General features: G+C 39.1%; 1 protein-coding gene across 5 annotated transcripts in view; it reads left to right on the top strand.

Annotated features, from left to right (window-relative positions):
• Dennd1b (DENN domain containing 1B) overlaps positions 1-20,828 on the top strand; it is a 226,575-nt gene that overhangs the window by 140,832 nt on the left and 64,915 nt on the right. For all 5 annotated transcript variants that reach the window (XM_035444915.1, XM_035444914.1, XM_035444911.1 and 2 more), the window contains one exon: positions 6,823-6,924. In XM_035444915.1, the coding sequence (XP_035300806.1) occupies positions 6,823-6,924 (102 nt within the window). The remainder of the gene's footprint in view (positions 1-6,822; positions 6,925-20,828) is intronic.

Genomic DNA, 20,828 nt, shown 5'->3' with positions numbered 1-20,828 from the left:
AATTGTAAAGAACATACTTCTCAGTCTCAGATATTATGTGAATAAAAACTGAAATGTTAGCAAATGTAAGTGGAACACTGCTCTAATAGACCTTCTCTGATACTTCTTAACAAAAATAGGTATTAACTATGTCTGTTGAGGATCTGATAGTGATGGGGATAAGGTTGCAATTTCTACTACCAGGAAATTATGTCATGGATTAATAAGCACACAATCCATGCTTATGAATTTTATAAAACTAAGACAAACTTTTGCAAGGCACCAGTTGAGTATGTGTATTTTTCTAGGAAATGATCAATACTGTTCACCAAATCCTCAGAAAAGATAAGAACTGGGCTTTGGTGACGCATGCCTTTAATCCCAGCACTTGGGAGGCAGAAACAGAGGCAGAGGAAGAAATCTCTATGAGTTCAAGGCCAGCCTGGTCTCCAGAGTGAGTGCCAGGATAGGCTCCAAAGCTATACAGAGAAACCTTGTCTTGAAAAGCCACACACACACACACACACAAATAAATTAAAAAAAGATTCATACAGAATTGGCAAATAGCAGTTGCAGGTCTTTTTTTTTTTTTTTTGTATCCGTCTGCAGCATTTCATCTTTATCCTATAGTTAATGTGTAATACTTATTATATTTATACCATAGAAACAAGGAGAATGACATTAGAAAGTTCTCTTAATTTTAAAAATTTATTCTATAATATGTGTATGAATGTTTTTGTTTGCATGTGCGTCCCTGATGCCTACATCAAATCCCCTGGAACTAGAGTTATGTTTGGTTGAGAGCCACTATGTGGATGCTGGTAATGGAACAAATGTTCTTAACGGTCACCAGAAAATTCACTTCTGATGGTATCTTGGTTAGGGTTTGTGTTGCTGTGAAGAAACACATGACCTCGGCAACTCTTCTAAAAGAAAACATTTAATTGGGGTGGCTCACTTGCAGTTTCAGAGTTTCAGTCCATTATCATTAGGACAGAGAGCAGGTGGAGTGCAGACAGATGTGGTGCTGTAGCAGTAGCTGAGAATATTACATCTTGCAGGCAACAGGAAGTAAACTGACAGTCACACTGAGGGAAGCTTGAGCAAAGGAGACCTCAAAGCCCACCCCAACAATGACACACTTCCTCCAACAAGGCCACACCTCCTGATAGTGCCACTCCCTTTGGGGGCCATTTTCTTTCAAACTACCACAGATGTAATGTCATGTTAGGTCAGAGTTGAATGATAATAGAGATATGAATGACATTTATATCCTTATTGAAGAAAGAAGAAAGGACTCCAGTGAATAATGGCTGTTGAGCCCAAATCTGAAAGATGTTAAGGAGGTATTTTGTGGCTACTTGGAGGTGGATTTTGAAGGAATTTCCAGCAGGGTAATTTATTACTACATAAATACTAAATTTATATTCAAGCATTTCTAAAATGTAACATAGTTTAGAAGTTAAGCACTTAAGGTGTCTGAGAAGTAATTCTAATTTTTTTCTCATAGTATCTAACGTGTTTTGTAAATAACATGTTTGTATAATTTAAAAATTGATTGTTCTTGCTCTTCCTTACAGAGAAAAACATGGAATCAAACATAGTTATAAAGAAATTTGTACAGAGTAACATATAGTTTTTTCTTTAATTTTAGCCATCAACAAGTTATCTATTTTTTAAGAACTTCTATGCTATATGACTTAAAGAAAATTATTAAGTGCACAATACCTGGGAACCATTTGATCTGGGCTTGAATCCTGGACTAAGGTCTTTTATGACTTCATGCAAATTGAACTCTTAGTGCTTTTGTTTTCTTTTGAGAAAAAAATAGTTCTAATTCTTGGGCTGTTTGTACAGGATGTTAGTTACTGTTCTTGCTGTGACAAAATAAAGAATAGAAATAACTTATAAAAGAAATATTGGCCTGATGGAAAGTAAGTGGTGGAATTCATGACAAGGATGTATGTAGCAGACGCCTTATATTTTGTAAACAAGGAAAGAACTAGGCTTGAATCAAAAGCAAATTTACCCAGGCCCATTTCTGCTAGCTGGGTCTCATATCCCAAAGATTATACAACTTTCTATAAAGAGCTCCCCCCCCAGCTGAAGATAAAGTACTCAAACAAATGAGTCTGTAGGGGGTAGTTTAGATTAGACTATATCATGTTACCTATGGCCCCCAGAGTACACAGCTGTATGATAAGGTACCAACCACTTAATTCAGCTTCCGAGTTCTTATGTTCTTACCAGTCTCAAGACTGTTTAAAAGCCCAAATTCCAAAGTCTCTAAACTGTTAAATATGAGCCACCGTGAAAGAAAAGCCAACCTCTACATTTCCAGTATACAACACAAAAATAATTGTTCCCATTCCAAAATGGAGGAATGATTATACAGAAATTCTGGATAAAAAAAGATAGAATCCATCAGGGTGACCACTTAACCTGAAGTTCCATGTTTGACATATGTGGGCTAGTGTTGACATTACTTGGGCTCCAGTGCCTTAGGTAGTCCCATTTCTGTTTATCTATTACCTGTAACATATATAGGTTCTCTCATACCACTTCCTGTCAGTGCTTATAGCTCTCCCTAGAAGAAATCCTATGTTCTTGACATCTATTCCCTAGACTCCATTGCATCCTGGCTACAGTGAATCCAACTTGGCTACAAATTGCCTGTCTTTACTGGTTGTTTTCCTAGACCTTGGTGCAAGCCTCCATCCCTATAATTTTTAAATTAATCATGTCTTCATAATCAGTACCTTGTGGTTGATATCAGTTCTCCTGCCAGTATAAGATATATCTGGGGCTATATGAGCTGTTGTTGCAGTGATCACTAAATGCCCATATGACTGAACCTGGCACGGCAATGGTGGCTTTGAGCAAGATGCCCAGTAGGAACATTCTACATTCAGGCACTCATTTTTCAGACACTCTCCTTTTAAATGAGAGTCTTTCAGGTGAGTGTGGACCCTGTGATGGGGGAAGTCTTGTTCTCAAGGTGCCTGTGCAAAGCATACACTTGCTCTTGATCTCTTGCCTCACCTCCTTTGCCCTCCCTTATCCTCCCCTCCCCTCCTTTTGTCTTCTCTCCTCAAGAAAGGCTCCTCAGCCCAGGCTGGCCTCAAAAATCATTATATAGCCAAAGATGATAGCACACATTGGGGGTGGGAGTGGGGAATGCTGTGTGTGTCTTTGTAAGCACCACAGCCAGCACAGTTATTTATGATCTTCAGGAGGTAAGGTTACAGCTTGGTTCATCCCAACTCAGTAGCTAGTGTTGGTTCAGACTTCGGGAATCTGACCTCTGAGTAATTTATTTTAGGCATATTTAAGAAAAACACAATTTGGTGAAAAGTTTCCTAGTAACAATTAACTCAATCCCATGTGCACAGCCAAACTGAAGACATGACTACATTGAAACTCTTTGTAAAGTACAGGTAGCATCTTCCATAAAGATAGCTACTATAAATTGACAGGGTCATGATAAGCATCTGGGGGAGAATCTCGGCTTGGCCACACAGCGCAAAGGTCACCAGACTATTAACCACTTCTGGTCCCAGCCTTCTGGTGAAAAATAGGCTATATATACATCTCTCTCTTTGAAGAAACATCTCTGCATAGTTAGGGTTTCTATTGCCATGAGGAGATACCATGACCGCAGGCAGACATGGTACTGGAAAAAGAGCTAAGAGTGGTACATCTTGGTCTGCAGGCAGCAGGAGGAAAACTGTCTCACTGGGCATGGCTTGAGCATATGTGAGATTTCAAAACCTGCCTGCACAGTGACACACTTCCTCCAAGGCCACCCATACTCTAACAAGGCCACACCTCCTAGTAGTACCACTTCCTATGGGCCACACATTCAAACACATGAGTCTATGGGAGCTAAACCTATTTAAACCACCACAACATCCCTGTGTGTTTAATATCCCTGATTCCCCTAGTGCTTATCTGTGAGCACAAGAACTTTCATGCCTTCCACCACTCTGAACTTCTCATCCTACAGAATTCTTCTCCCAAGTGTTGAGATTATAGGTCTTAGCACCAGTTTATGTGGTGCTGGAGATGGAATTTAGGGCTTCAATGTAGCTAATCAAGTACTCAATCAACCCATCTACATCCTTGGCAGGTTACACCTTGTTTACATTTCGTGCTCTGTGTTTTGCTCAGAATTTTTAGTATTAACCTAGCTAAAAGCCCTCAAGATTCAGTATGCTACATCCTTTATTCTATGCCGTCTTAAAATTTCCTCTGCCCTGCAAGTCAGTCCATTGCATTGAATTCATCCTTACTCAGTTCTTAAGACATATGCAGTCTTAAGAGGATTTGCCAGATACAGCGTTGGGCTCTGGCCCAAATGTTAATAGAGTCATTCTTCATTTTGGAATTTTGAATATAATCATTATTGTCTGCTTTTTTGTTCACATTCTGGTTTTCCTAAATGCTTACCAGAATCACCCAGAAAAGCCTGCTTATATTGTTTTAGGGCTTCTGTAGCCTATAGAAACAAACACTTCCACATTCTTTCTGCAAATTAGCTCTGAAGGCCTAAGAGCCACATCGTCATGATTATCACATGAAAGACTCTACCTCCCAGTTCTGATTTTTGTATTTACTACATTACTCATTGCCATGGCATAATCTGATAGAAGAAACTTGAGGAAGCAAAGATTTTTGGCTCATACTTTCAATTCAACATGCCTGGCAAGACATAGTGAGGTCATGGCTGCCTAGATGTGTACTGGAAGAAGATAAGCAAACACTGAACTTGACCAAAATTAGAGAAAAATTACATCTTCAGGGCCTGCCTACACTTTCCTTCTTCTTCTAGGTTACAGATCCCATTGGTTCTCATGTTTCCCATAACAGTATAATCACCTGGGGACTAAATATCCCAACCCTTGAGTATCTTGGGGACATTTCAGGTCTAAGTCTTAGCACATAGTAAATTGTTTTCACTTATGTAATGTGCTCTGAACAGTGACAGGAGTGTAGTAAGTGCTTAGGTGGTAACCTCCTCACAATGGCAATGCCCAGCTAGATGACAGCCTCTAAAGAAAAGCATCTTAGGATTATAGAAGGTGCTCAACAACTAAGCACACTTGTTTTCCTTGCATCGGAGCAGGGTTTGATTCTAGATAACTACATGGTGTCTCACAACCATCTGCACCTCCAGCTCCAGTGCCTCAGATACTGTCTTTTGCTCTGAGTATACACCGCTCACATAAATACATATATTTGTACACTTAAAGAAAGAAATGTTAAAATCAAAATGTTTTCTTTTGGCTTATCATTTTGAAGCTTCCAGGCTACCATTGATTATTTGTGTTACTTCTGGACTCTGACAAGGCAGACACGGTATGGTTAGTGGAGGCTTGAAGGTGAAGTTCTTTGTGCACAAGCATAATGACCTGTGTTCGGATCCTAAGCATTCAGTCAAAATTTGCATTTGTTGCACCTGTCATCCTAGCTTGTGATCTAGGGATTGGGGAGCATGGAGATCAATAAGCTCCAGGTTCAGTGAGAGATTCTGACTGAAAGGCGAAAAGCAATAGATGAAGACACCTGACAGCCTAGCATCTGTCTCGTACATCACAGGCACATACATAGAACCCACAAGTGAAATTTTACAAAATGATTCCAAGCAAAGTTCCTTTTCCATGCCATTTCATTCAAATTTGGGATGAAGGCACTCAATACTTTTATCCATGCCAGAACCAATTTCTAGCATTTTACTTACAGATTCCTATAATCAGAGCTCTTGAGTCTTTTTAACAATTAAATTATAATTGATAGTTTTTTTCAGAATTCTAGCATACTTTTTAATTGTTTACTGCCATATAAGGATTGCCACAAAATTAATTCTAGCAAACTAACTGTCGTTAGTCTCCACTTTCATTTTGACCGTGAAATATCATCACTTCTTTGTATATTTATCAAGTAGGCCAATGGACTGTTGAAATGTTGGAGGATCGGCATTGGGAGGAATCAGCTAGTAAGTGATGACTCTGCAGCTATATGAGAGTAACTGGAGCAAGAGCAGTCTATAGTGTGAGAAGTCCTTGTTCATGGAGAGAAGCAGCATCTTCAGATATACCCATCAGAACTTTAGAGATATGCTTGTTCAGCACAAAGACCATTGCCAAGTGGAACTTACCCCAGAACGTAGAGTTAGGATTGATTATAAAAACTTCCATTATTTGAAAACCAACCAGTGATCATGTATAATGTAAGTAACGAAAATCAGGCAGCAGGCTTTACAGCAAGAATCTTGTTCCTGCTGGAGAAATGACTCAGTGGCTAAGAGCACTGACTTCTCTTGCAGAGGACCCATTTTCTATTCCCAGAATCCACATGATGGCTCACAACCATCTGTAAGTCCAGATCCAGAGTATCTGATGACCTCCTCTGACTTTGAAAAGTATCAAGCATACATACATGCAACCAAAAAAGTCATGCTTAATAACAAAGAAGAAATCTGACTTGGAAAAAAAAAGAATTTTGTTTAATCATCAAGAAAAGGGATTATAGACTGTTTTTCCAAGTTTTTCAAGTGTACATGATATTTTTTATATCTAAAATTCAATCTAATGGCTTCAAATCTTTGTGTTGAGGGGACTTACTCTTTTCTGACGTAGTGAAATGGAACAGTTTTAAGAGTCTCAGGGGCCTGATGCATGGGGTTTTCAGTACAAGCTATTCCTACTAGCCTGGGCAACTATGTAGGATTAGATTGATTTTGTATCTCATATGCCCCGGTGACCCTCAATGTGTCTCCTAAAAAGACTAGTTCTCTGTGAGTAACCTTTTATTGATGTCCCCAATATCTTTCCTTCTGTCTAGGGTGAGCCCATCACCTTCTGTGAGGAGAGCTTTGTAAAGCACCGCTCAAGTGTGATGAAACAGTTCCTGGAAACTGCAGTTAACCTTCAGCTGTTCAAGCAGGTAAGAGTGAGACTACACCCATTTGTCTGTCTGGAGAACACTGCCATTCAGCACATTTCTGCCACCCTAAAACTACTTCCAAGGAACAGAATCCATATCCTGAGAAAAGTGTTTTTCTGAATTAGGAGGTTGTCTTTGTGTGGCAAACAGAAGAGTGCCTCGTAGTACTCCTGTGGTGGAACACTCTTGAAATACTGTATGCTGGAAGTGGGAAAATAGTCTCCTTGAGGAAAGAGCACAGCAACTGGTTGTCCAATACCAAAGGTCAGCCCTGAAAGCATATATACAAGTAACACTGTATAGACTGAGCAGGCTATATTTAGGAATACACACACACACACACACACACACACACACACACACACACACACACACCACACACACACAAACAAAAAAACAATGAAAAAGAGGCTGTGAATTTGAAAGTGGGAAGGAAGGGCATATGGATGGCTTTAAAGAGAGAAATAGTATAATTATTTTGGGCATATGGAGTGTTTGGGAGAAGGAATGGGAAGGGAGAAATGATGAAATTATAATCTCAGAATGAAAGAAGAATATTTTAAATGTTTCAGAGAAGTTGATAAGCTCAGGTATGCATTAAGGAAGGCTATCCATCCACAGAAGTGGGTGGACATGCTGAACAGACTGAGATCCTCACAGTATAATCCAGTTAATATTATAATTCAAAATCACAGTTATAGTGTATGTCTTGAGTTTTTTTTTAGGAGGTCTAATTGCTATTTAAGAATAGCAAACATTGACATCAAAATTCAGTTATTTAGTTCAGGGACACTGGCTTTGTATTTTTTTACAGCAGGGTCTCATTATGTAGCCTTTGCTGGCCTGGAATGTGATAAGCAAACCAGGTTGTCCTTGTGCTCACAAAGATCTGCTTGCCCATGCCTCCCAAGTACTGGGATGAAATGGACATGTCTTTCCTTTTCTTTTTTTAAATGTTTATGTGTGCATGCCTATGTGAGTTTATGTATAAAGAATGTTTACAGGAGCCCTTGGAAGTCAGGGAAGTCAGATAGTAACTGAGCCCTGACCCTCTACAAAAGCAGAAAGTGCTTCTAAATGCTGAACCATCTCTACAGCCTTGGGCAGTATTTTTTTATTTGTTTGTGCTGTGCGATCATAAGTGTCTTACATCATGTTGTCTTCGTTTCTATTTTACATGATCTAAATTTATTTATTACCATTTGATTTTTCTTATTCCACATGACAATTTCAAATATAAAGCTGGCTCTGTGCATTTACTCATACCTACTCTGTGTTGTAAGCACTTCAAGGCTGGGATCCAAACATGCCTTTGAGAAAATACCAGACTAACAAAACCGTGGAGAAAATGCCATAATTTCAAATTACCTTCAAATTAAGAAATCAGTATGATGACGAATTAATGCTATGTATTGTTTGATGAATTAAAAAGTAACCCGTGGCTAGATTGTGCTCTGTGGTAATAGTATTGTCTTCTAAGTAGTAAGATTTTACCTTAAGGAGAGGCATATATGACAGAGATGTGTGAATTTCCTAAGATGAGGTTGTTCCTTTGAGCTCCCTGTCTCTTGTCTCCAAGCTGGTACTAAATTAAATGCTGGAACATAAGCATGCAGTCCCCAAATCATCTAATGTGTGCGCAAGTTGTCACTACCTTCTTTGTGTGTGTTTTTTAGTCTACAGAGAGGCTATACCACATTCCATTATTAAAAATGAGTTGTGGGCTAATGAGATGACTTGGGGTAAAGGTACTCGCCACCACACCTGGTAGCCCGAGTTCTATCCCTAGGACCTATAGGGTAGAAAGGAGAGAACCAATGCCAGGAATTTTTCCTGACTTCCACATATTCACTGTGGCATGCATGTGACACACACACTCAAATTTAATCAAAATGAGTTTTGAGGACCAGATTTTATTTGGTCCAGGGTTCAGTTACCTTACCTCTCTAAGCATCTCTCACTCATACTTCCTTTTGACAATGAGATTGTGTAACTAGATCCATCCAAGTTAGTATAGCATAATATATTTTGCTTTAGAGCATTTAAAATGTTTTATTTTAAAAGCATTCTGTTTCAATAGTCACATATGGTTTAATCTTAATTTTGCCTGTGTACATATTTTCTTTTCTAGAAAATAGAAACATAATCATGAATTTCACAGGAGTGTGACGAAGTTCATAAGAACAGCTTGCATCTGCTCAGCAAATTTTATTAGCTGCCTCATTTTTATAATAATAAAATACAAATATGTGTATTATTGTTATGAAAGTATCGCTTGGTCAGAAATTCTGTCTGTATGGGCTGAAGAAATGGCTTACTGTAAATATGGTTGCTGTTTTCATACAGCGTCATGTTCGTTGGCTTCTATAATTCCAGCTGCTGGGAATCTGAAGCCCACTTATGTGGCACACCTCACCCAGACACAAAAACAAAAGGTAGTAAGAGCTTTAAAAATGCTTAATATGAAAGTGAAAATGCCCACTGACAGCAGAACCTTCACAAGGACAACTTGACTAGTTTTATACAGACAAATGCACCAGGATCTAGAATTCATACCATTTTATGTCTCACTCTTAAATTAACATCATTGGACAGGCAAGAATTAAATCATGAATGGCAGCCAGAAGGATCATGAGTAGTCACTGACTCAGAGAGGGTCTTAGTATTGGCAGCATCAGAAATAGAATCAAAAATACCCACATTTACATATTAGAATAAGCAAAAACAAAAGAGTTTTAAAAATATGTAGGAATACCAACCTTAAAGAATGCAAAGTCTACTACAATAGTGTAACAAAATTACATCAAAGGGGAATATACCCATTGAACTTAAAAGAAACAGATTTATCTGTAGGTGAGATCTAAGTACAAAGAGAATTCTGGAACTGAAGAGCTATATGAAATAGAAACCACCGAGATACAGTACATAGAGACAAAAAATAGATGAAGTAGGTAGAGTGTATAATGAAAATGTCCACATCCATGTAATCCCATCAGGCAGGACAGAAAACCAGAGTATAGATGGTAGTTGCAAGAATCATACCTGAACCAATAAAACACTCCATTTTATTGATCTTCGAAGTTCAGTATATCCAAATTGAATAAAGAAGAGATGTGTATCCACACATAATTCATTTCAATCATAAAACACTAGAGAAAGAGAAGGGAGGTTTGTGTGCACATGCAGGCAGTGCCCACGGATCTAAGAAGAGCATGTCAGAGCCCCTGGAGCTGGAGTTACAGGAGATTGTGAGCTTCCCAAGAGTGGATGTTGGGAACCGAACTCTGATCTTTTGGAGGAGTAGCAGGTGCATTTAACTGCTGAACCTTCTCTTCAGCCTGGGGAAATTTTGTAAATGAATAAATTGTAATAGAACACTACAGCAGAGAAATAAATGTGCTGTAGTAAAAGGGAAATGAATTATGTGAATGAAATAATACCAATATGTGCATATCCTTTTATATAATGTCCAAATGAACAAAAATTATATTTATGATATATGATTATGTTATATGATAAAATATGACAGAAACCACATAGAAAGGCAAAGAGAAGCTGAAGCAATTGTAGTCTTTTTGGTAGAGAGGGTCTGTACTCGTTAATTTTTTATAAATAACAAACATGCTAGAGGAGGGAAACTCAACAGAGAAAATGCTTCCGTATGCAAGCTTGTAGGGTATTTTCTCAATTAGTGATTGATGTGAGAGGGCTCATTACATTGTGAATGGAGCCACCTCTGGGCTTGGTCTAACAGAAAGTAGGCTGAGCAAGCCATGGGTAGCAAGCCAGTAAGCAGCATTCCTCCATGGCTTCTGCATTGGCTCCTGCCTCCAGGTTCCTTCCTGTAACCTCCGTCCATGCTAGGTAATGGTCTTCAAGCTGTAAGAGGAAATAAAGGCTTTCCTCAAGTTACTTGTGGCCATTGTGTTTCATCATAGCAAAGGAACCCCTAACAGAGCACAGAGAGGAACCGTTAAGTCCTTCTAACCATTTAATTAACTTCAATGGTAGTATTTTATATTTGATTTGGAAACCTTTCTTGTCAGCAATTAAATGTTTAAGGGATTCAGTATGATGATTTGACACATATTCACACGGACACATAGTTGTAACCACATACAGAGTGTGGGATGATCACATTCTGTAGCTATCTATAATCTGACATAGTTTTTGGTAGTGAACACACACAAAATTGGAACTAAATTCTAAATTAGCGTGAAGTGTGGTAACCATGTTAAAAATAGTTCTTAGGAACTCTTCTCAATTAACATGCGCCCTGTGTTCAGCATCCTTGCCCTCCCAGCCTACACCTAAGCAGTTTCTTTAACAAAGCATCAATTGCTACCTGCTTTGTTTTATCATTAGCATTGACTAATGAGTATTTAAATTCAGTATTAATTTTGCTAAGCATTTGTGGAGGCATTTGTTTTTGTCATGTCTCCGGACTAGCTTCTTATGGGTTGTGTTTTCACTGACATTTGACTTGTAAATCCCCAGGCCCTCTGTTTCCACATCTGTGAGGTGAGTTAGACTTGAATGCTAAGCCTCAGATGCCTTTTGCCTCTTACATTTCATGATACTATGAAATAAACACATAGCTTAGACAGACGACAGTGGGCTCCATTTGGATTAATTCCTGTTTAGATAATAGATTTGGATGGAATCCCAGAAACAATTCCTCAAATCCACAATTTTGACATAACCATCTTTTCATATCTTACAGCTTTATGAAGAGTTAAGCCATATTTTAAGTCTCTTGTCTTTATTTAAAGCTTTGCTAATAAGAAAATTTTTCTTTGTGTATTATTCGGTACTAAATGCACTGGTAAAAAAGTATCTTTGCTTATGTACTTTCCAAGATTAGGATCATGGCAGAGTTTAGCATGTCAAATCTTAAAATTGAAGTTTATTCTGTGACTTTAAGGCCTCTTCCTGATTATAGACCCTCTTGTCTGTCAGTGTAGACTACTTTTAGGATATTTGATTACTAGTAAAGGATCTATATAGTTTATATCACTCCCCCCCAAAAAAAATTATCTAAAGCAATTGCTAACTCACTTGAGGAAAACAATGGTAGGGAAGAATTCAGTTGAAAATTTCTCTTTTATTACTCTCCTAAAATCTTTACCTTTCATAAGCCAATATGAACATGTATTTACTCAACTTTTTTATAACAAGTACCTTCCAATGGCAAATAGAGTATATATTTTATTAATTCAGTTTGTTATTAGACAATTTTACACACACACACACACACACACACACACACACACACACACACACTTACTTGGCCACTGTCACAACAGCCCTCTTTCATCTGCCTGTCACCTAGGCCCACCCCTCTCTGCACAAAGCTCTCTTAGGTTCACACCAGTCAGTTTGTGACTCACTGAATTCAACCAGGGTCATCCGTATGATGATGGATTTGGAGCTATCTGTTGGAGCCTGGTGAGATGAGCCCTATGTGCATAGCTCTCCCAAACTCATCAATAGTGTGCAAAGGATAGGGTCACAAGAGTCACTTACTTTCCCAGGACTGATTGTTTACAGGACCAGAATTGTGTGGTCCCAGTGCAGGAAACCATAGTACTTCTCAAATTGTGGGGAAGTGTCTAAAACACCTCTATAAAGTATAACGTTGTATATATTTTTATTTATTCTTCTCTCATATACCACATCCTGACCACGGTTTCCCTCCCTCCTCTCTTCCCAGCCTCTCCTCCCCAACTCCATCTACTCCTCTGTCTCTGTTTGGAAAAGGGCAGGCCTCCCATGAATATCAACCAAAATGGCATATTAAGTTCAGTAATACTGGGCACTGACCTTTGTATTAAGGCTGGATGAAGCAACCTAGTATGAGGAAAATTATCCCCAAAACAGGCAAGAGAGACAGCCCTTGCTCCCACTATTAGGAGTCCCACAAGAAGACCAAGGTACACTACTATAACGTATATGCACAGAAGTTCTAGGTCGGACCCATGCCCTGGTTGTTGGTTCAGTCTCTGTGATCCCCTATGAGTCAGATTAGTTGATTCTGTGGGTTTTCTTGTGCTGTCCTTGACACCTCTGGCTCCTACAATCCTTCCTCCCCTTCTTGAGCAGAATTCCCTTAGCTCTGCCTAATGTCTGGCAGTGGGTCTCTACGTCTGTTCCCATCAGTTGATGGATGAAGCCTTTCTGATGACAAATGGGCTAGGCAACAGTCTATGAGAATAGCAGAATAGCAGTGCGAATCATTTCATTGTCTCCCCCCTCCCCATTGTTTTTTGCCAGTCTTTATTCTAGGTCTCTAAGCTATCCAGTCTCTGTGGCCTGCCCCTCCAGGCACTGTCAGGGGTGGGCTCCCTCTGGTGGCATTGGTCTCAAGCTGAACTAGTAATTGGTTGTCCCTTCCCACAATTTCTGTGCCACCGTTTACCCCAACACATCTTGCACGTAGGACAAATTGTAGCTAGAAGGTTTTGTGGCTGGGTTGGTGTTCCAGTCTGTTGGTTTGAAAGAAAATGGCCCCCAAAGTAAGTGACACAATTTTAAGGTGTGGCCTTGCTTAGTAGGTGTGGTCTTATTGAAAGAAGTGTATCACTGAGGAGGCAAAGTCTCATATATGATCAAGCCATGCCCAGTGAGATAGACCACTTCCTGTTGCCTATGCAAGATGTAGAACTCTCAGCTCCCTTTCCAGCTCCATGTCTGCCTGCATGCCCCCATGCCCCACCATGATGATAATGACTGAACTGTAAGCCACTCAATTAAATGTTTTCCTTTATAAGAGTTGCTGTGGTTGTAGTGTCTCTTCACAACAATAGAAACCTTAACTAAGATACAGTCTGTCTACTGGAAGTCAAGCCTCGTTACAGCAAATGACCAGTTCAGGCTCTGTGTATTGCTATCAGTCTTAGGGTGTCTCTAGTAGGTTCCTGAGAGTTTCCATTACACTGTTTCTAGACTATCCCCGAGGTACCCCCAATTTCAGTTGTCTCTCCCAGTATTCTCTCCCTCCATCTTCCCCCCACCTGATCCCTCCTGTTCCTTTTCCCCCACCACTCCCGTCCACCTGCAGTATATATTCTATTTCCTCTTCTCAGGGAGATTCGTGCACCCCTCCCCCCACAGTGAGCCCTTGTTGTTACTTAGTTTCTCTGGGTCTGTGGATTGTAGCTTCGTTATCCTTTACTTTGCAGCTAATATCCACTTGCAAGTAAAAACATGCCATGTTTGTCTTTCTGGATCTAGGTTACCTCACTCAGGAGGATTTTTTTTTTCTTCTAATTCCATGCATTTGCCTGCAAATTTCATGCTGTCATTTTTTTTTTTTTTTTTTTTTTTTTTTTTTTTGTGGAGTAATACTCCACTGTGTAAATGTGCCAGATTTTCTTTAACCATTCTTTGGTTGAAGGACATCTAGGTTGTTTTCAGGTTCTGACTATTATGAATAAAGCTGCTATGAATATAGTTGAGCTAGTGTCCTTGTGGTATAGTGAGACATCCCTTGGGTGTATATCCAGGAGTGGTATATCTGGGTCACGAGGTAAATTGAGTACCAATTTTCTGAGAGACCTCCATATTGATTTCCAAAGTGGCTGTACAAGTTTGTACTCCCACCAGCAACAGAGGAGTGTTCCCCTTGTTCCACATTGCCAGCATGAGCTGTCACTTGTGTTTTTGATGTTAGCCATTCTGACAGGTATAAGATGAAGTCTCAGAGTCATTTTAATTTTCATTTTCCTAATGGCTAAGGGTCTTGAACACTTCCTGGCCATTTGAGATTCCTCTGTTGAGAATTCCTTTTAGATCTGTACCCAGTTATTTTAATTGGATTATTTGGTGTGTTGTTGTATACTTTCCTGAGTTCCTTATATAATTTGGAAATTAGCCTTCTCTCAGATGTGGGATTGGTGAAGATCTTTTCCCATTCTGTAGGCTGAAGTTTTGTCTTATTAATGGTGTCCTTTTCCTCATAGAAGCTTTTCAGTTTCTTGCCATCCCATTTATTAATTGTAGATCTTAGTGCCTGTGCTATTGATGTTCTGTTCAGAAAGTTGTCTCCTGTGCCAATATGTTCAAGATTCTTTCCCACTTTCTGTTCTGTCAGGTTCAATCTATCTAGATTTATGTTGAGGTCTTCGATCCACTTGGACTTGAATTTTATGCAGGGTGATAGATATGGATCTATTTGCAATCTTCTACATGCTGACATCCAGTTATACTATCACCATTTGTTGAAGATGCTTTCTTTTTTTCCACTGTATAATTTTTAGCTTCTTTGTCAAAAATTGGGTATTCATAGGTGAGTGGAGTTACAAATGGGTCTTTGATTCAATTCAATTGATTCACATGTCTGTTTTTGTACCAATATCATGGGGTTTTTTATTACTATAGCTCTGTAGTAGAAATCAGGGGTGGTGATACCTCCAGAAGTTCTTTTATTGTACAGGATTGTTTTAGCTATCCTGAGTGTTTTGTTTTCCATATGAAGATGAGTATTGTTCTTTCAAGATCTATAAAGAATTTTGTTGGATTGGGCAGTGGTGGCACACACCTTTAATCCTAGCACTTGGGAAGATCTCTGTGAGTTCGAGGTCAGCCTGGACTATAAGTGAATTCCAGGGCAGCCAGGGCTGTTACACAGAGAAACCCTGTCTTGGAAAACAAAAAATCAAAAACAAGCAAACAAAAAACTTGTTTGGAATTTTGATGGGGATTCATTGAATCTATTGATTGATTTTGGTAAGATGGTCATTTTTATCATGTTAATCCTGTAGATCCATGGGCATGGGAGATCTTTCCATCTTCTGATTTCTTCTCCAATTTCTTTCTTCAAAGACTTGAAGTTTTTGAGAGGAAATTTCTTTTAGATTTTCCAATTTTGTGAAGTAGAGTTTTTTGAAATATGACATAATGTTTCTTTGGATTACCTCAGTGTCTGTTATTTGAGCCCCCCTCTCATTTATGATTTTGTTAATTTGAATATACTTTCTCTGTCTTTTAGTTAGTTTAGATACCATTTTGTCTATCATGTTGATTTTTTTTTTTAAAGAACCAACCAATCAACCCATTGATCCTTTTTACTGTTTTCTTTATCTCTGTTTTATTGCTTTCAGGCCTCTGATTATTTTTGCTGTTTATTCCTCTTGGCTGGAGTAGGTATGGTTATTTTTTTCTAGAGCTTTCAGGTGTGCTGTTATATTGGAAATATGAGGTCACTCCAGTTTGTTCATATGGGCACTTAGTGTTAGGAAATTTCCTCTCAGCTGTCATTGTGTTCCATAAATTTGGGTATGAAGTGATTTCATTTTCATTGTATTCTAGAAGTCTTTAACTTCTTTATTTCTGTTTTGACCCATTTTTCATTCAGTAGAGAGTTTTCCATTTCCTTGAGTTTGTATGCTTTATGTTGTTTCTGTTGTTGAAATCCAGCTTTGTCAGTGTTGGTCTGCTAGGATGCAAGGAGTTATTTGAATTTTTCTCCTATCTGTTCATGCTTGCTTTGTGATGGAATATGTGGTCAACTTTGGAGATGATCCTATGACGTTCTGAGAAGAAGGTATATTGTTTTGTGTTTGGGTGAAATATTCTGTAGATATCTGTAAGGCCCATTTGGTTTATAGCCTCTGTTATCTCCAGTATTTCCCATGTTTTATTTGTTTGTTTGTTTGTTTGTTTGTTTGTTTTTTGGATGACCAAAAAACTGAAGTCTTGCACTGAGGTGGCTTTAAGGAAAATGGCCTCCAAAAGGAATGGCAGTATTAGGATGTGTGGTTTTGTTCTTTGTTGGAGTAGGTATGGTCTTTTGGGAGGTAGTGTGTTACTGTGAAGGTGGGCTTTTAGGTCTCATATATTGTCAAGCCTTGCCTAGTGAGACAGTTCTCTTCCAGTTGCCTGCTGATCAAGATGTGGGGCTCTCAGATCCAGCACACTGCCATATTCCACCATGATGATAACGTACTAAAGCTCTGAAATTGTAAGCAGCCACCTCAATTAGCTGTTTTCCTTGTAAGAGTTGCCTTGGTCATGATGTCTCTTCATAGTAATAGAAACCCTGAGACAAGTTGGTATCAGGGACTGGATATTGCTGTGATAGGCCTGACCATGTTTTTGTTTGGAGGAATTTGACTTTGGTACTTTGGTGCAGTAAAGCAGTGGAATGCTTGAAGTGCTGCTTCATAGACCATCCTAGTAGGAGCAGGGGGGACAGTGGTGCTGAGTGTGATTTGAACTGTGGGGGCCTGGATCAAGAGGTGTCAGAAGAGAAGAATTTTAGTTTGTTGCCTAGAAATTGTTCTTGTGATATTTGGTGAAGAATGTGGCTGCTTTTTGTCCTTTTCCAAAGAGTCTGCCTGAGGCTAAAGTGAAGAGTTTTGGATTAATTCCATTGGCAAAGGAAATCTCAAAACATCCTACTATAGACTCTGCCGTGTGATAACTCTAATGAAAATTTAAAATGAATAAGAGCAAGAAAATGTAAAAATTGAGGAGAAAAGGAGTACCAGGAAGTGGAATGGAGTGAAATCCTAAGTTTAAGGAGAAATGCAATAAAGGGAGTGATGACCTCAGGGCAAGATCCCACCCAGTTAAGTTTCCAACTAGTGAAAAGTAATCAAAGCAAAGTTTAGAGCTGGGTGTGGTGATGTGGGCCTTTAATACCAGTACTCCAGAGGCAGAGGCTGGTGCATCTCTGAGTTTGAGAGCAAATTCCAGAACAGCTACACTAAAGCAGTGAAGGTAAGCATTGAAAGCAGGAAGCTGGTGAAGATGTAACTTAAAGAGGGGGTCACATTCCAGCCCCAGTAAGCAGTAGAAATGGGCAGCTTCAGCTATGTGGTTCTGGCTTATGAATAGAAGAAAGGGGCTATGGAATTTCCTCTTCGACTGCAAAAAGCTGCTGAGGCCTGGCATGTATCGGGGGTGGCCCTGCATGGAGGTCTAGAGAGGCCATTACGTGAAGCTATGAAGTTGAAGCCTGGGTTGCCTTGGAGACCCCAAGATGTTGGAGTGTTGATCCTTGCTGAGGAAAGCTGCTATCAGGGAGTAGAACCAGCCCAAAAGAGAGAAGTAGAAGCTGAAAGGAGTTTGAGATCTGGAAAGCACTCTGACATCAGACATGGTGATGCAGAGTTTGGAGTTTGCCCAGTTGGTTTTCAGTCTTGCTTTGGTCCTTAATTTCCACACTATGCTCCCGTTCCTCCATTTTGAAATAGTAATGGATATCCTGTGCCATGATATGTTAGAAATATGTGATCTGCTTCTTTATTTTGATTTTATAGGGGATTACAGTTAAGAAATTGCATGAATTTCAGAAGAGACTTTGAAATTTAGACTTTGACGTAAGTTTGAGACTATTATATATAGACTATGGGGACTTTTGAGGTTGGACTGAATGCATTTTTTTTCCATTATGATGAGGCTACTAGCCATTGCAGCCAGGGAGTGTAATGTGGTGGTTTGAAAGAAAATGGCCCCCAAAGGGAGTGGCACTATTAGAAGGTGTGGATTTGTTGGAGTAGGTATGACCTTGTTGGAGGAAGTGTGTCACTGTGGAGACTGGCTTTGACGTCATATATATATATATATATATATTCAAGTCACACCCAGTGAGACAGTTCACCTCCTGCTGCCTGCCAGTCAATATAGGACTAATATTTTCCTGGAGTTTCTTGCACTGAATGTTGCCTGGGGTCAGTTCTAATTTTCTGAGAGGAAAATTTATCTATAATGTGTAGAAAGTATTTTTGAGGCAGGGTTTCCTTATGTAACAGTGTTGACTGTCTTGGAACTGGCTTTGTCTACTAGGCTGGTCACAGATTCACAGAGATCTGCCTGCCTCTGCCATGTGCTGGGATTAAAGGTGTGTTCCTCCACCACCATCGGACTTGAGTGCTTCTTTTAATCTACTTTAATATTCAAGATAACCACGTGTAATTTGGCTACATTTCTGAGGTTATAAATTGAAAGTCTAGCAGCTAAATAACTTGTGGGTGTTTGAGGCTGTGAATTACATGCCATGGGTCTAAGAAACCATGGATGCTTATTCTCCCTAAGGAATAAACTATTGATGAAAAAGCCAGCATGTCTGTTATTGTCTCTTTGGCTCCAAACACACTGTCTAGTCGATATTTCCCAGATTGCTGTTTAAAACTTAGCAAGTGTCTGCTGCTGTTGGGCCTCCGGTTCTTCCATAAATCCCTCTCCTCTTAGCAGTGTTAGACTTGTGCCATTTAACATTTCTTCTTTTGTTTGACTTTTTTTTGAGTTATAGACTCTTTAATGATATGGATTATTATGGTTTATGTTTTAAGTACTTCTGTATCCTAATGTCTAATATATAATATGTAATTAATAGTAACGAAGAAACTAAAAGCTGTGGAGTAACTGCCTGTTATATGGAACAGACCTGAAAATATTCTGACAATTTAAGTATATAAGAAAACTGTGAAGTTAAATATGATAGAACTGTTACTTGTGCTGCTACAGCTTTATAAATTGAGAGTGGTTTGCAGTTTCAAACTTGAAGTCACTTGTTCTGTAATGTGTTGAAATGGAAAGTCTGTGATGATTCTTAGCTTTCTATATTTTGTGACATGATCTTTTCCTCTGACTTGGTAAGATGAGCAATAAAAGGGATGGGTCAGAAGCCAAATAGTTTCCTTTTATGTTAACTAGAGATTTGGAGAGTTTTTTTAAAAAAGCTTTTAACCTACATTATAAATTGTCATAACTCTCCATGTTTCCTTATTGATCTTTGTCATGCTAGCTATTCCTGGTATGTGATTTGCAGCTAAGAGCAACACATACATTACTAGTACTCACGATTCTTCATCCTTGCAGCATTGGGTGACACTGGACATGTAAACGCATGAGAGACAATAACTAACCAAGCATGTATTTGACAGTGTTAAAAAGAGTAAAACAGCAAATGAGGCAAAGGGAGATACCGACTTGGGTGCAGAAGAATTTTCAGGGGCAAGAAGTATAAGACAAAAGATACATTTTTCAGTATGTTTTGCTAGCTGATTTCTAGTAGCACTCAAAATGTGTTTCTCAAAATGTGCTATCAGTCCTCCTCCCTCAGAGTCAGTCTTCGATAGGCAAGTTACTGCATCTTACATTCAAAATTACTAATTCAGATGTGTCCCTCCCCATTTCTAATGAGTGAGACTTGTGCTCTTAGAGACAGTCACCTAGGTCTCTCTTCATTCTGCCATTCCACAGTGTAATTTGAATGTTCCCTGTAAGTTAGGTAGTAACTAAGAAAGAATGAACCTCTTACATTCCTAAGGGAAGGAGAGAGGCAGCCAAATTACTAAATATGTAGAACTTTAAAAGTTGTAAGTACCGTGGGAAAATAAGCAGAGCAGGACAAGACAAGGTCAGGGGTACTAGCAGAAGTGAGGGTGGTGGCTATGTACACACCATGTATGCATCATTGAAAATCGTGTGGTCTGGGCATACCTACCCAAGAATGTGGTATCTAAGCCGTGCCTTCTCTGTGGGGTAACCAAAGGAGGAGACACAAAAGATTCAGGGTGTTAGTATGGGATCACACAATGGAATTTATAATGAGACCTGGCAGATGATACATGTTATGATGAAAAGGCCAGCAGATATTTCACAAGACTTAATATTAAATATTACACAAGGCTCATCGTATGCTTTCTGAGTTGAGAAACTCAACAGGACAACTCACTTAACTGAGCTGCGGGAGATTGTGGCTAAAAATTTTCTTATAAAATTATATTTCAGAAATGCCTAGTCAAATGTGTTTATTAGATATCCATGTAAGGTATTGGGTAGGCAAACAGAAACGGGAACATGAGAAAATTGGACCGGACATAAAGAATTGGGGTTCATTGACAGATGGCAGTGTTTCTATAGCCATCAGATTGGCAGCCAAGTGAGATGAGCAG

Source organism: Cricetulus griseus, chromosome 5, assembly GCF_003668045.3.
Source record: "Cricetulus griseus strain 17A/GY chromosome 5, alternate assembly CriGri-PICRH-1.0, whole genome shotgun sequence".
Lineage (NCBI taxonomy): Eukaryota > Metazoa > Chordata > Mammalia > Rodentia > Cricetidae > Cricetulus > Cricetulus griseus.
Note: the sequence above shows the minus strand (reverse complement) of the source record. Positions and strands in the feature narration are given on the sequence as shown.